This window comes from Biomphalaria glabrata, chromosome 10 (assembly GCF_947242115.1).
Source record: "Biomphalaria glabrata chromosome 10, xgBioGlab47.1, whole genome shotgun sequence".
Classification (NCBI taxonomy): Eukaryota; Metazoa; Mollusca; class Gastropoda; family Planorbidae; genus Biomphalaria; species Biomphalaria glabrata.
Window position 1 is genome coordinate 34,982,200 of NC_074720.1, and position 17,667 is coordinate 34,999,866.

General features: G+C 37.7%; 1 protein-coding gene across 1 annotated transcript in view; it reads left to right on the forward strand.

The window, feature by feature from the left end:
* Nucleotides 1–691: 691 nt before the first annotated feature.
* Nucleotides 692–17,667, forward strand: part of LOC106065096 (uncharacterized) — a 32,418-nt gene continuing 15,442 nt past the window's right edge. Inside the window, exons 1-3 of the mRNA XM_056043767.1 lie at nt 692–849; nt 5,806–5,946; nt 9,458–9,650. Of these exons, the coding sequence (XP_055899742.1) occupies nt 807–849; nt 5,806–5,946; nt 9,458–9,650 (377 nt within the window). The 5' untranslated portion in view covers nt 692–806. The remainder of the gene's footprint in view (nt 850–5,805; nt 5,947–9,457; nt 9,651–17,667) is intronic.

Here is a 17,667-nt window from a genome sequence, read left to right on the forward strand (position 1 = left end):
CTTAAAATAGGTGATAGAATAGATGTATATTTTTAATTTGAAGAACTGAATAATGGCGTTAGCTTTATAGAGTTGTAATATTTCATTTCTTTGATTTAATTATAATTGCGATGTACTTCTAATAATGCAATGAAGTAATACTATATTTATATAAAGTTACATGTTGTTGAAGTCTTTCAAGTTCAATCCGCAGAGAAGGAATACTAAATCCCAATGAAATGATAACTGTAAAATCAACTCACAAATGTGTATGAATTCAAAGAAAAGTCTTTAAAAAAGACACTGGAGATCAATATTGTCATTGTTGATCGGTTCAAACTCATACTCTAAATCAGCAACCCTATCATTAGTTCATTCAATTTATCAAGTTTTTATCTGTATTACTCTTCAGTATGAACCGTATTCGTTCAACGCCTGAAGTAGGCTAACTTATATTTATATTAGTCCACCAAACAATATTTTACTTCTTTGTTAAGAAAGAAGATTCAGTCTATCGGATGGGAAAAACCCTGTACACTTCATGATTAGGAAATACCTAGTTCTAGGGGGAAAAAAATGAAAGTTGTGTATAGTCGAATACATATTAAGTCATTGGAATCGTTCGCATGGAGACTCTCTTTGCTGGGCGGGGCCTTGCTGCGCAACAATCGAGTCACGCAGAATTGATTTTATTTTTATCGTTTGACGAACCCCGCCGTTTGGTTTAAAAGGGTTTTCGCTGGCGGGTGCGTACACAGTTAATACAGGAGGCTTTCCTGGAAATACCAGTTGTCTGGAGTAACAGCGTCAAGTATCAGAAGAGTACAATGAAAATGTTGTTCGCAGTGGTCTTGTTGGGATTTGTTGCATGTAAGTGAAGCATTTACAGATTTTCAAACAATGACTTGATGATCCGTTCATTAGCGAACAGTGGATTCTTGGATATTTTAGCTCATATTTCTTCAACCTTAATTTGTAGATTTTGAGTATAATATTATTATTATAGCTTTTATATAACGCTACTTTCATGCTTATAGCAAGCTCAGAGCGTTTTGATCCAATCTCATTTGTGGATCAGTGGGGGGAGGGGGTATCTAGGAGTTGGTTTTCCGTGCTGCCTTTAGGCGCTCAGTAAACACAACTCTGCCCGAGTCGGGTGTCGAACCTCGAGCCCCCTTTTAGGTAGCCAAGACAAGCCAAGTTCAAGCGTACTTAGCCTCTCGATTAAGTTCAGAAAATTCCGGAGAGGATTCTAGAAAATGTAAACTATTTCTTCCGTTGTTTAAAACTATATTTAGATCGCACACACATACGTAAATATACTAGACGGCTACACTATTTTTTTTCGAATGACACTTTAGCGACCTTAATTTTAAACATGAACACAATTTATGGTTAAATCTCAGATTAGGATCAGGGTACGAAAGGCTGCTACTCTTTGAGATGTCGCGACAGTTGCTACTATTTCCATGATCCCCCTGTAAAGAGAAGGGTGGATTCAATTAGGAAAAGGTATGCGCTAATCCCGCTTCTGTTTCCACCGGCTCTGTGTTTTTTTGCGACCCGAGAATGGTAGTGTCTAGGCGTTTACGGTTAATTATCTGTGCTTATGGGAAGAAAAGTTTTTTTTCTTTAAATGTATGGAGGGTTTCGATCCATTTTAAAAGGGGTAGTAAGGATATTTTAAGTACGAAAAAAGGTATAAAATAGATTTTTCAAAATTTAGGATTAATACTATAGTCACTGGGTGTGGTGGCTCAGTGGTAAAGCGTTTGGCTTCAAATTTGGGATCTTTAAGGCTCCTTTGAATACACCTGACTCTAATGGGTACCTGAAATTAGTTAAGTAAAAGTAAATGTGATTTTTCATTGTGCTGCCCAATGACTCCCTCGTTAACAGTCTGACACAGAAACACTTTATCTTTACATCAGCTTTCCCCTAAATATCGTAATGTCTGAAAGGAGTCATTTTTACTTTTACAGTGGTTATAAGACCACTTCCCACTTCGCTTACTTAAAATAATAGGGGTGTGTGCTGACCGAAATGTGTGCCACTAGGACCACGAGATCTCAAGACAGCAACTAATACAATGATAGTGTAGTTTAAACTTTGCGAATGTATAAACATCAGAGCCTGTCCTTCGGAAGAGAAACTCCATAAAAGCATATAGGCAATATTCGATCATATTCTGTTGTAGAATTTGAATAAGAAGGGGACTTTGAGGCATTCTAAAATTTCCATAAGTAAAATCCCAGTGTTCACCAGCATAAAACTTGAGACGCTTAACGCTTTCCTGTTCAATCGCCACGCCTCGTTTCCTCTAGAGAAATGAACAGCAAACTTCCGACCACACCTTAACCCTAAGCCTTGATCTTAAAATCGCGGGGTTTTTTTAAAGTTAAAAAAACAAAACACAGCCTTTTTTCATTGAAGCGTGACTATTTGAATTTCCCATCGAAACTAGGATCTTAGCCAAAGTCGCTGTGTTAGTAATAGGACGCTCAGAAGAGTCTAAATTGAATCTCGTCATGTTTTGACTAAAGTGACTTTTAAAGATTAAGGTTGCTAATGTGTTTCTATCTGAAGCTGCAATTGATATATATTACTTATTTTTTTCATTAACGTAGCTTATTAGTTTTTAGCATACACATCATTCAGATCACCCATGACGTATACATTGAACTATTATCTTTAATGAAACATACGCGAATTAGTTTTAAGATAAATACATAGATATACTTGATTCATGATACATTGGTAGTGGGCTTATGACAATACTTCTGACAGTTTTCTTTCGAATACAAATCCGTTAAGAAGTGCATTGTTGCGAAACATGTTATCCTTTGAGCGCATACGACTTCTCGTCTAACCTGATCTTAAATATAAGAGACTTCTCGTCTAACCTGATCTTAAATATAAGAGACTTCTCGTCTAACCTGATCTTAAATATAAGAGACGTCTCCGTTCATTCAATCAAAGACATCTTTGAGTTTATTTACCGTTTTAAAAAAAAATGAAGATGCGTCATCTTATTGAGTCAACTATGTATCAGGGGCGTAGTCAGCAAAATGAGCGCATTATTGGTGTCCTTCTCTCTCTCATTTCCCATGAACATCGCCTAGAAATATAGGCTTATAGAAATATAGGCTTATAGAAATATAGGCTTATAGAAATAAAGGCTTATAGAAATATAGGCTTATAGAAATATAGGCTTATAGAAATAAAAGCCTATAGAATTAAAGGCTTATAGAAATATAGGCTTATAGAAATAAAGGCTTATAGAAATATAGGCTTATAGAAATATAGGCTTATAAATAAAAAGTATTTAATAATAATATAATACTAATAAACTTTAAATGATTTAACTAACTAAAATATCTACAAATATTTTTTGCGCATTTGCGTGTGTGCAGCGACCGGGGGCATCGTACCCCCTTGCCCTCCCCTCACTACGCCTCTGCTATGTATGCCAATTTTTTTTAAAGATTTTATAGAATTTCCTATTAAATCAAGTATTTAAGGCTTTGTCTGTGTTTCTAACGAATTTTTGGAGTTTTACTATGCAGCCTGCCATATGATAAGTGCACACATTTAAAGGGTGGAAAGGCGCTTGTAAAACATGTGGCGCCTTGATGCATCACACACTTTGCATAATGTTTCTTCATACACTGAATCTAAAAAAAATTAAATTTCATTGGAGCAAATATTCTTTTATTGATATAGAGGAAGAAATGATCGATAAGAGATAATTTAAATGGTAGATAAAAATGCACAACAAAATTATCACTTTTACATTCGTAGAAGCTAATTGTAATCCAACAATCCATCAGTGCAGATTTACAGAACTATATCTAAGCTAGTATGACTCATTTGTACTTTCTCTTTTTATAGAATTAGCGAGTAAATATTGATTTAACCTGTTTCGTACAAGATGTTCCAGTAAATGATCAATCCAAGGGAGACAAGTATAATAATATTAAGACCATCTGATTAATTACCTTTTAATAGATATTTTATTTTTTTTACATAAAAAAAAACTCGTGGCGAATCACTGCTTAGATAGTCACACTAGCATACGGGTTCACTTTATTCACTACATAGATGTTCAATTTTAGAAATTATAATATATTAGCAAGGCCCCGAATAATTTTTGTATATTCAAAAATGTGTCCCTCTGGTCGTAGTAGGTATATATTTTAGAAACGGGCAAAAAATCTTCAACAAAACAATTAGTTGGGCCTTACTTTTCTTATGTGAAATAAATGTCAATGTGCTGTATTCAATTTTGGATATCAAAATGTAATGTATGAAGCTGTATAGATCGCAGCATCTGAAAGGGGAAATTGTATAGCTCGTTTTCAAATGTCACGTTGACATTTCCGAAGCTCTGTTAATTACATAATCCAAACGCAGCAATTCATGATTTTTAAGCCAGTGCATGAGTCTGCTTAAAACGATTTCACTTGTAGTCGCGAGTTTTTAACATAAGTACACCACCAACAGCTGTGATAAAGCACATTAATCCAGCCTTTTAGAAAAGCAACATTTATTCGAACAAGAAGGGCACAGTGCACGTCGTCAGCAGAAGAAAACATTTCCTTTCTAAGCGTTACTACAAGAGGCATCTGCTCGTCTGCTATTCCATCTCTAACCTACTTCGTTAAGTTTTTAATGTACCGTCGCGTCACTAAGGAAATCCCCGATGAAACCCATCTTCTATGCGTCATACTGTTGAGTCATTACAGTAGAATGCACGCTTTCACATTTCTATTTTGATTGTTTGGCATAATTTCCGCTTTTCGAGCGACCACTTTGTAGTTTGTGATAACGAGTCTCAAATTTGTACCTAGTTATTCACTGAGTGAACTAATGCATTCATTTGTTAAATCTATTTCTGACAGTTTTGCTTAGGATCACATTATGAAACTGCAAACAATGAACTAATTTTGTGATCATAAGATATTAAAATTGGAAAACTCAAATTGTGGAACATCTAGAAATGATTGTTTGAACTGATTGTTAGACTGAAGTTCATTAAATTCAATTCACAATTCTGGTTCCATTGCTCCATAATGCACATTGAAAGGCGTAATGAAAATATCTAAATCTTTTCAAAAGCACTATATTTATTTTAATTATTAAGCCTGCTTTCTTTCACGTCTGTCAGTAAATTCAACCTCGTGGAAATGAGATAAATTATTTGTACTTAATTTTAGCTCTCTGATTTGCCAATAAAAGAAATGTTTAAAACATTTAAGCTCCTCCCCCACCTACCTCATTTCACACGATATATTATTTATTTCTTCTTTCTTTACATTTAATTTGTTTATGTAATAAAGAAGATTTGTGAAAAATGCATAGCACTAATGTTGAACGTTTATTATTTCTCATCCCGAAGACCATTTGGTCTCATGGAAGAATTGACAATCTTTCTTCTTTTAGTTCCCAAACTCGTTCTAGAACTTTTTTTTTACTTTCGTAGAATGAAGCACATCCGATTTTTCATATTGCATAGAACTAAGGAACATTTGAAATGGTCTGAGAAACCACAGAAGCTAATACAATTTGCAACCTTTACAAACCCAGATTTTCTCCAAGACTCTAAAGATACATCGGAATCTAAAGATACAAGTAATCTATGCATTACCCTAACGAATGAATCAGTTTCACATCCCGTATTATCAAATTATACAGGATTTAACAGAACATTCTCATTCCATCTTTGCTAAATAAATAAATAAAATATCGCGCATGCTAATTTAGGTGGGGTGATGCTTCATCAAATGTAAAACAATCTTTTTTTTTTTTTTTTTTTTTTTTTTTCAGTGTTTGATCCTGTGTACGGGGCCACCTGTAAAAGTAACACCACCTCCTGTGTGGCAACAAAGTACACTCAAGCGGCATGTAATGCCTCAAAAATTTGCGCTTGTGAAGTTGGTTATTTCCCAATCCGTACCGGATGCGGAAGTAAGTACATGTTCTGTGTGTGTGCCGATTTTCCTCCATTTTGGCTTTACAAGGGGAGATAATCATATAGTTTCCTCTCTTCACAGACCTTACTCTTATCTCTATCTTCTAACGAGACACAATAGCGTGCTTGATGAGAAACCGTGCCAATCGTATTATTTCATTCAATATATAAAGTATTGTTTGAAAAAATGCAAGAAACTTAGTAGCCATGCAGAACATATTGTCAAACTACGACTACGACCCTCAATAAGCAATCCTATATAATGACACTACCATAGACACAGTAAAAAGGGGTCCTTTTTTTTTCATTTTCTTTACGTATTCGTTAGACTAGCCTATGTAAAGCTGATCCCTACAGATTGATCAACTAAATAAAGAGGGATAAGATGATGGGGGGAAAAATGCGATAAAGAGCGTCATTGAATCGTGTGAAAAGGAAGGAAACTTCAGCCTGGTACACTGTTTTTGTTTTGTTTTGATCTCATTGAAAGGAGAGTTAACTACCTCAACTTCCAGTGTGAAAAAGAGAAATAAAAGCTTTAAATGAAAACAGAGCCGTGTATACAAAGAAATGGCGTGTGTGATATATTAGGATGTTCGTGGTGCCGTTAAGGTTCTCTTCAGGCGTAACTCTCCCTAAAAACAATATTATAACCCTTCCCGACTATGTTATCGATGGGGCAGATGATGTAAAGAAAATCTGTTTCTGGGGTCAATGGTCAACTAAAATGTCATTTGGCCTGCTCAACTACCAACCGAATAAACTTTTCCCCAGCTAATGTCATGTACCTGTTATAGTTGGGTGAACTAAGAGGCGTCCTAAAATCCCGAAATTCGAAAATCCCAGTCTTCATCGGGATTCGAACCCTATATACGTCTTTTTGCAAGCCAAGCGCTTTAACACTCGGCCACTGCGCCTCCTTTCTTCTTCACCTTCCCATCCGAATACAATTACCTCCCCTCCCTAACCGGCATCTGGCATCCAACTGTAATCTTAGTGATCCATGCACAGGTTACTGTAATCTTAGTGATCCATTCAAAGGTTACTGTAATCTTAGTGATCCATTCACAGGTTACTGTAATCTTAGTGATCCATTGACAGGTTACTGTAATCTTAGAGATCCATTCACAGGTTACTGTAATCTTTGTGATCCATTCACAGGTTACTGTAATCTTAGTGATCCATTCACAGGTTACTGTAATCTTAGTGATCCATTCAAAGGTTACTGTAATCTTAGTGATCCATTGACAGGTTACTGTAATCTTAGTGATCCATTGACAGGTTACTGTAATCTTAGTGATCCATTCACAGGTTACTGTAATCTTAGTGATCCATTCACAGGTTACTGTAATCTTAGAGATCCATTCACAGGTTACTGTAATCTTAGTGATCTATTGACAGGTTACTGTAATCTTAGTGATCCATTCAAAAGTTACTGTTATCTTAGTGATCCATTGACAGGTTACTGTAATCTTAGTGATCCATTCAAAGGTTACTGTAATCTTAGTGATCCATTCACAGGTTACTGTAATCTTAGTGATCCATTGACAGGTTACTGTAATCTTAGTGATCCATTCACAGGTTACTGTAATCTTAGTGATCCATTCAAAGGTTACTGTAATCTTAGTGATCCATTCACAGGTTACTGTAATCTTAGTGATCCATTGACAGGTTACTATAATCTTAGTAATCCATTCAAAGGTTACTGTAATCTTAGTGATCCATTCACAGGTTACTTTAATCTTAGTGATCCATTCACAGGTTACTGTAATCTATCAAAAAGGCTAAATTTACAATCATAGTTAATGTTACAATGCGTTGTCATCTCATCTCAAACACCGTACTACCTCAACATGTAAATACACAATGTCACAATCATGACTACACATATGAAACAAAAAATGAAAGGTCGTAGGTATTATGTGTGTTCCCTTCAACCATAATACAAAGTTCAAACCTAACTTGTAAAAACATGCAAAATAAAAAAAAATATTTATAAAAAAAGCTGTTATTAAGTGTATCAATCAGTTTGGATCTGTCATGCAATTAAAATTGTAATAGATCTAGACTAACAATAATAGATCTGTGCGATTGGAAATATTTTAACAATTGTTTTTGTTAAGCGCAATTTAATACTTTTAACGTTGCCAATACACTATAATCCAGGACCAGTTGGAAAGGGGTAGGGGAAGAAAGAACGCGATATCTGAGTGATCGCTTTTTAAATGTACTAGTTGACCGGCGGCGTAGCATACGCCGCTATTTCGCAATGCCGACCTTAGGCCACTGCAACCTATTCGACCGCAATGGGCCTATCACAGGTCAAAAGCTTGCTGACAGATCACAGCATTAATTATTATTTATTTAGTTTATTTAAATTTTTTTCCCTTTCTATGACTGAGTCCACCACCTTGGCGACAACAAGGCCACGACTTTTCACTTATCTCCCCTTGACCGGGGCTTAAGATAAACAGTCACTTACATAGGCAATGTCTTTGTCTTTGCCCTACGTTGACGGTCGACACCACCTGGGCTGGAATATACTTCATCGTTTCTTCCTCCCCTACCCACGTCTCTCTTTGATCAAGGAGATTATTCGTGTCAACACGCCTATCGACATATCAAGGTGCGACTTCGCCTCGAGTCAGGCTGCACTCACGTGGGAGATTAACTTTAGTCTATCGTCTTCCCTGTTTCCGCCCATCTCTTCCGGACCTTTATAAAGCTGGACTAAGTCGAAATACACACTCTGTCATTTCTCTTTCTCGCTGTCAGTCGAGTCTGGACTAAACATTTATTCTTACTTCTAGAGGAATACCTGGTGCATCCCTCAGGTGTCTGCCTATTTGGCATTGTCTTGCCTATTAGGACTTGCCTACTTGACTCTACTATTTGGCTCTACCTGCCTGCCTAATTAAGACCTGCGGGCAGCAGGTAATATCTGTCTAGTTAGCTATAAGATGAACTAATGTATGGTCAGACTCTCCAAGTGGAATGAAGGGAGGGGTGGGAGATTTAAAAATTCACTCGGGCCCCCACTTGAGGGGGGCCCCCAATGAGTGTTCAAAATTGTTTTTATATTAAATATATAATATAACGAAAAAATGCTTGGGCTCCCAAAGAGGTAAAGCCCCCCCCCTCCCGCCTGGTCGCCAAATGATGGCCAATTACTAGCTAAGCCACTGCCTCGATAGCTCTGTTTCCCTTTTGGGGAATAGCAAATTAAGGCTAACGATTGTCCAAATGTTCCATTATTGGTTTTTATTTACAAATAATGAAAATACAAATTATGTGAACATTTCACGCGCATTTTGTAGAATGTAATTTTGGTTCACATTATTAAAGATCTAGGACTATGTCTGTTGTCATTTCGTTGCGATATTTCTTTTTCTACATGCCAAAAAAGAATATAACTAATAATGTTTGTTTTGTTGTGTTTTTTTTTTGGTTAACTTCCTTTTCCTTGGGTTCGTTTAAACATTAATATAAATTTCAAACTTTTCGCAGTGAAATATTCCAAACCATCTGTGATTCTACCGGATGGAAACAGCTTTGAAGTTCTGGAGGGTAAGAGTGCAGTGCTGACATGTTCCACAGTTGCTCCAGTCGTTGACTGGTATTACGACAATGGTACTTTCATCACTACAGGCACGACCTACACTCTTGCATCGGCCTCGGCTGCTAATGTAGGAAAAATTAAGTAAATGTCACTTTTATTTGTATTTGTATTTATCTGAAACACTGAAATATTTTAGTACTTTATTGTTTGGCAAATGGGTTATTGGTTACTTCATCGTTGTAGGTTACTCGGCGTATGTGGTTAAAAAAGATGATAGCAATAACTTAGATGTTAGTAGTGCTACAGCTTTCTAATTAATTATCAGTTAAATAATCTCTAACCAAATTTCTAGGTCAGCGTTTCCCAAACTGTGTTCCGCGGAATCCTAGTGTTCCGTAAGGTCTGAATAGATTTTTTGCCAAACTACACAAACTACAGGAATATTAAACTAGTAGGCCAACAGGTGACCTAATCTCTTAAAAAAATAAGCAAAGTGTTCCGCTAAATACTAGAATATACGAAGTGTTCGGTTCGAGAAAAGGTTTGGAAATTACTGGTCTAGATGTCAACAGGGTTCTTGTAACTATAACACACTCAAATAACTCGGTTGAATCGCTAAAAACGAACTTTATTCCTTTAACACAGTGATTCCCAAAGTGGTCTATATAGACCTCCATGGGTCTACGAAGACTTCCAAGAGGTCTGCGAGAGTGAAAAAATGAAATAGGGTTCTGTGAGATGCAAGTGTGGGTCTACTATAGTGGGTTTCAATTCAGCTTGCTGAAACAGTTTTTTTTCTCATTTAGGGAAATAACTTATGAACATATATGATTTGTATCTTAGTTAACCCTTTGAATTTTAACCATGTCATTTGAATTTTTTTAAAATGGCAATATCGTATTAAAATATTCTAATTGTGTTTACATGAACTAATATTAAATATGGCTGAATCCAAAGGAAATATAGACAGTATAGTGTTGGTTACTTTAAATTTGGCTTCATTCCTTCCTTAATTGATTATGTGCCATTTATTTAACAAATTTTTAGTAATGACGCCATCTTCATATCTAGTGGAAAAAGGTTTCAGCAAGGTAGCCATTCTTTTAATAAAAAAACAAACTGGACCTCACTAACCAAGGATTTTATATATCAAACTTTAAAAATGTATATGACTTAGAAATCAGTGGAAAAAAACATTTAAAGTTAAAGAATCTCAAAAATGCATAATTAGCTAAGCAGAGGGTCTACCAAAAACTGAAAAAAAAGTGGCAAGGGGTCTACTAGTAAAAAAAAGTTTGGGAACCACTGCTTTATCACATCACACACTGATAACTGTCCTCATGCAAACGTACACACTTCCGGTCAGTCGCTCGTACATTCCCAATGACACATACAAGTAATTATTGACCACACACATCCATTCATCATGACTGGTAGTAGCAGGCCCACTAGACCTTTCTTCAAATATTAGTTCTATTATTGCTATTATTATTATTTAATATTAGGACATCGTCTCCGATTCAGAAGATTAAGAGAGTGCAATGTTTCACATGACCAGGTAAACCCATTTGCGACCTGCAGATTTTGCTATACCTAATGCATACCAAGCCGTTTTCTTCGATGATCGTCCTTCAATAGTTCTTAAATATGTGTCCAACGGATTCGTGAGAGCTCTACTGCTCTCTTTTTCAGACGCCATCTGCTTTTTTCTATGATAGTGAAGGTAAAATGATTTTATCTTTATAGCAATTCCTTGCGGCACCATTTGTTTGCTGTGTTTCCTTATAGGTGTCCCCCAATAAAATATCACATTTGGAATGCTGTCATCCCACATACGGGATATATGTTGGACATATCTCGGCAAATGAATGGCAAGTAGTGCTTCTATACTGTCCACACAAGGCTCGAGACAAAAGAAAACATGATTGAGATTGGTAAACCAAGAAGCAGCTATGGCAGGATGGCAGGATGTTGCGTCCCTAGACTCCAGTGTGATAAAAAAAGGACTTAGTAAAGTTTATTCAAGTCTTGCCATCGTATGAGGTTGGCATTCACATTGATCTATGGAGCTGAGCTTCGTTTTGGGGACTTCTGGAACATGAACTCCGTTTTCAAGGTTGAAAAACAGATCAAACAAGCCATTAGTCTACGAAAATTCACCTACGGCAAGTTGAGGCTCCTGAATGGTGTGCTAAAGAAGAGCGTATCCATTCGCATATAGAAGCTCATTGGCAATCATTTCTGATATTTAATTATGTGCGAGTAAATAATTTATACTCTGTGTGAGAATACGAAACTTGCATACAAAAGTTCATTTGAGTTTTTCCAGCAAACCGTGAGAAACTTTTATTATTAACTTTACCAATTATTTTCTTATCCACCCAAAACTAAATTCTAATACCATTTATTTCCCCTCGTCAAGACAAAAAGTACTGGCTCTCACGGGACGAAACTCGATGGTAAAACATAAACTAGCTTCTCTAGGGCTAAGTTTTAATTATTGACCGCTGGACGGGTGACCAACGACACAATAGACATAGCACCAGCGGTACATACAGCGGCTTAATAACTATTCACGCCTTCCCCCCCCCCTCCCCGTAGTGTACAGGCCTCCTAGGAATAATATTGCACAGGCTGGACAGACATATTCGTTTAAGTCCCTACTCACACGGTAGGCAACGAATGTAGACCATAAATCTGATCTGACATCTCCGGTATATCGGTACATGTGAAAAAATCCCCCAGCTTTCTCCCCCACCCGTTAAACAAAAAGTCCCATCTATATATAAATAGAGACCAACAGATTCTAATATAGGCCCGCTAGAATTCATACAGTCTCCTCTGTTAGGAAGAAGTTTATTGTGTGAGGTTTCATTAGGGACAAACGGGTGAATGTAAATATTTTACTATACTTATTTTATCTTATAGGAATGTGTGAGTACACAACCACGTTCCCCGTCATTACATCGTCATTGGATTATTGAACATTGTGCTATTTTATATCGATGCTATATCTTCATATAGTAAGAGTAATGCCGCTATGCTGTCTACGTTTGATTTGTTATGTTTTACCCACATCTGAATCTTAAGGCTTAATGTAAGCGATAACCTTCCATAAATCTAAGTGCTGTCTAAGAACTTACATCACAGTGCTCTAAACGTACAGTGCGCTTGCGAAATTGATTGTTTTGCATATACATATTATTATGTCTCACACCTATGTGAACGTTCATTGGATGAATATGGTTTTGATTAATCATATGAAACCCTTACCGTTGTAGCTCTATCCCTAGCATTTTATTTTCACTCTATCTTTAGTATACTATGCTGAATCCCCTATTTTACTATAACTGATTACTTATAGACGTAATCACATTCAACGGATCAATTTTGGCTAGTATCATCCTACTTTGTATGATAACACATTTATTATGATTAACTCCCTTGTATTTTGTTTCGCTTTGAGTTATGTGTGCTTTAAGATTTCATGCCTATTTATTTTAAATGCTTTATTGGGATTGATACCAATGCCTGCATATGAATGATTGCGAGAATATGAGAATCCGTACTCAATGCCCTTAGGAGGTTCCTAATTGTCTATCATATCCCCAGCCTGGTTGCTGTACATGTAACTGTTTGCTGTTTGCACCCCCCTTTACATACCTGTCAGCAAAAAGGTATTGTCTACCGTCCTTGGCCATAGAATATTGACCTGTGTCCACAGTGCCTACTGCCTAGTATCTCCTGCCCAGTATCCGGCCAAACTTGTCCACTGCACAATAGCTGCTGCCCACTGCCGACTGCTTAAAGCAATCTTCGCTACAGAAATAATCTGGTGTGAGTTAGCACGGCCATCTACGAGCTAGAGACCACAGCTCTACTATACACTTAGTCTGCAGCACCAACCCTCTCTACTGCTAAACAGGCGGTGGCCTAACCCTAGCGCCAGCTTACCTACAGCATAGAAGACATCCCGAGCCGACGTCCTAAGACAGAGCCGGATGACACATCCTTCTGAGTGCCAGTCCTACGACCACCAGAAGAATACCCAACGGGTTAGCAGCTAAAAATATAAGTAGTCAAGACAGAGGAACACTCTTTCATTTGCTCGTAACTTAGCAATCTTAAGATGAGCAATAATTGTAGATATTAATACACCCATTTTATTTCTCAATTATATTATCTTTTGTTAACTTTTATTCATTAAATTGTTTTAATTTATAAATTTGATATACTGGTCTGTTCTTACTGTTAGTTGCGGTGTGCCTGTTACAAATCTTGTATATGTGAGGGGGATGAATAAATTCAATTACCCCTAGACTAATAAGCGAGCCAAAAATAAACTATTTAAACATCTCGTCACACTCTGCCTACAGCACCACCAGTATCATCGAACTCCATTTCTGTCTAGGGATTTTGCAAACACTACAACATGGTTCAAAGAAGTTAACAAAGTCAGAGCCAAAAAACTCAATGTAGGCTCTATACACTGGCGGATCCAGGGGTGGGAAGGTTGGGGAGATCGCCCCCCCTCCTCATCGGCCAGCCACCCCCCGCCACACAAACACAGATTTAGATTAAAGCGTTGAGGATCCCCGCGAAAAAAAATATTCGAAAAATATTATTTTTTTAAAAAGCTGGTTTGTATGTGGTACATTTTGTTCAATAGGCATGTTTGTAACTTTGTTTTGTTACAGAACTATAATTCAAAGCTCTAAACTAAAAAAAAATCGGAAGTAGGAGGAAAAATTAATTGGAAATTAGTAAATTAAGAAATTAATTTCTACTCTAATATTTTTTTGCATTTTTAGGATTCAAGCATAAATAGTGAGTTATAGTCCCAAATTTATTTGACTAGAATATCATCAAATTGAGAAAAGGAAAAGACTATTAGGGTTTAGAATTGTTACTCTTATACTGAAAAATTTGGTATGAATTCTAAATTTTCCAAAACAAAGCCTTTCTTAATAAATAATTATGATAAATACATGTGCAATTACATAAACTCTGTCGCCATATTTGACTTTTTGTTTTAAAACGTCATGTTTTCGTCTGGAAAGAGGAGGGGGCAGTAGCGTGAAAACGATTTATCTTCACTCCTTTTTAAAAAATACTGATATACTGATTGCATCAGGCATAAATGAATAGGATGGTTAGGCGCTTCGATATTAAGAATTTTTTTTAAATATCTATCTTTAAATATAATTCTCTTCTTCTCTAATCAGATCAGACGAGAAGTAAATGGGAAGATCACTCTGCGAATAGTCCACGAGAAAAAAAAAGAGGGAGGGGGGTGGAGAACACGCGTAGTCACAAAATAGCAACCAAGAAATATCACTCTTTTTTTTATTTATTTTTACTTCCGCTTAAAAAAAAAAAAGGGGGGGGGAGAGTAATCCACTCTGTTGTAACTAAGGGGGGGGGGCGAAAAGCACGGCTCAGGAAAAAAAAGAGGGGGGGGGGGCAGAACAAGAAATCTTTCTCTTTATACATTCTATACACTTGACTATATTTATGTGTCAAGTGTATAGAATGTATAGAGTGTATATGTGACTATTTATACGATTTATGTGTGTATTTTTTTTTTACACACGTCAATATCTGGTGTCATTAAAATAGTTGAATTTTTTTCTGTAGCTTTGTTTTGATTTTGCTCCTTTGTATTGCCTTCTTAAAGACGACAAGATATGGAATGATACTCTTACAGAGGCATCTCAGATACGAATGCCAGCGTTCTTGCGTCAACTTTTCGTTTTCGTCTATGTCTTCGGCGAACCACGTAACGTTCCACACCTTTGGGACACGTATAAACTCTCCTTTCTGAGGACTTTCTTAGAACATATTCCACGTGCACCGCTTGCATGTATGCTTTCGCAGAAATAAATGACATGCTCCAACTACATGGCCTCAACCTGCAAAAATTACACCTCCCGCTCACTGACATTCTTCCAATGTGTCATTCAGCTTCTGTCTTCGACGCTCAGGCTGTACACTCCCACGCTATGGAACATTACTTCTGTCTTCGACGCTCAGGCTGAACACTCCCACGCTATGGAACATTACTTCTGTCTTCGACGCTCAGGCTGAACACTCCCACGCTATGGAACATTACTTCTGTCTTCGACGCTCAGGCTGAACACTCCCACGCTATGGAACATTACTTCTGTCTTCGACGCTCAGGCTGAACACTCCCACGCTATGGAACATTACTTCTGTCTTCGACGCTCAGGCTGAACACTCCCACGCTATGGAACATTACTTCTGTCTTCGACGCTCAGGCTGAACACTCCCACGCTATGGAACATTACTTCTGTCTTCGACGCTCAGGCTGAACACTCCCACGCTATGGAACATTACTTCTGTCTTCGACGCTCAGGCTGAACACTCCCACGCTATGGAACATTACTTCTGTCTTCGACGCTCAGGCTGAACACTCCCACGCTATGGAACATTACGACAAACTCAACACAGAACAAAAGCACGCTGTTGACACCGACTCCCATCCGCGACAAACCTGCTTATTCTTAAATGGCCCAGCAGGAACAGGGAAAACCTTTGTCTACAAAAGCCTGATTCATACCATCAGAGCCAGGGAAGACATTCCTAAAACAGTTTCATCTACAGGAATAGCTGCAACATTGTGACCGGGTGGACGTACTGCACATTCGGTGTTTTAAATACCGTTGAAGCTCACGGCGACTTCCACATGCAATATCTAAACCTATCTCGCAAGACAGGCAACATATTCTGCAACCCAAATTAATCATATGGGACGAGGCGCCAATGACACATACATACGCATTCCAGGGACAGGTTGTTATGTGATCTAACAGTTGAGACGCGCCCATTTGGAGGGAAAACAATACTATTGGGTGGAGATTTCCGACAAATACTTCCCGTCATTCTGCGTGGCTTCCGAGCACTCACTGTCGCCAGTTGCATTAACAATCAACCTTTGTGGCGTCACATGCATGTACTTACACTGACGACAAATATGACAACTCTTCCTGACGAACAACATTTCGCAAAATGGCTTCTCGAAGTTGGAGACGGGACAAATGGAACACCTGTAACATTACCTTCTCATTGCTTTCCTGTTCATTCTGATCCCGTTCAACAACTATATGGCGATCTCGACTTCTCATCTGTCACTTCGGAACAACTCAGCACTTGAGCTATATTAAGTGTCTCAAACGAAGACTCCCTGCACCTGAATGAACAAGTATTGAAACTTATCCCAACCGACGAAGTAACTTACACCAGAGTTGACTCCATCGTCACAGACGATCCCGCTAATCAAATTTCATTCCCCGAAGAATTTCTTAACAGTCTTACCACTACTGGCATGCCTCCGCATAAACTTAAAATTAAAATTGGTTCAGTCGTTATGCTTCTTAGAAACCTTATGCCAACAAGAGGTCTCTGTAATGGCACTAGACTGACTGTTACCAGCATTCACCGCAACGTACTGGAGTGTAAAACTATAGCAGCTGCTACATCACAAACTGTCCTTATTCCCCGAATATCCCTGACTCCATCAGATTCGAATTGGCCTTTTACCTTTACACGCAGACAATTCCCTGTTAGATTTGCCTTTGCCATGACAATTAATAAAGCCCAAAGCTATGCCTGTATCTTCCAAAACCTGTTTTCAGTCATGGACAATTGTATGTTGCTCTCTCCAGAGTTTCTTTTTTCCATTCAGTCACAGTCGTTTGCCCAAACCTACCCCATTTGGTCAACTGTGTCTTTCAGGAAGTGTTGACCTTTCACTAAATAACGGCGTATGTTACGCCACGGGTCGACTAGTATATATATAATTCTCTTCTTCCCTCAAGAGTTTGGACGAGAAGCAAAAAGTAAAGGAAAGATTACTCTCTTATTTCTGCGGATAGTTATTCCACGAAAAAAATAAGAAAGGGGGGGGGGGGAGAGAACACGTTTTCACAGCTCGCTACGGATGGCTGCGCGCTGGACTGTCAAACTCCGCCCCTCCCATCCCCCTTCGTCCTGCGGGAGGTTTGGACTAGGAAGTAAACTATTGTCAACTCTGAAGGAACATCCAAAACATGTAAAACATTTTACAAACTTTTTACAAACACTAAATAGCATCGCCGGACTTAACCATTGTGGGGCCCTATGCGAAACGGATTTTGCG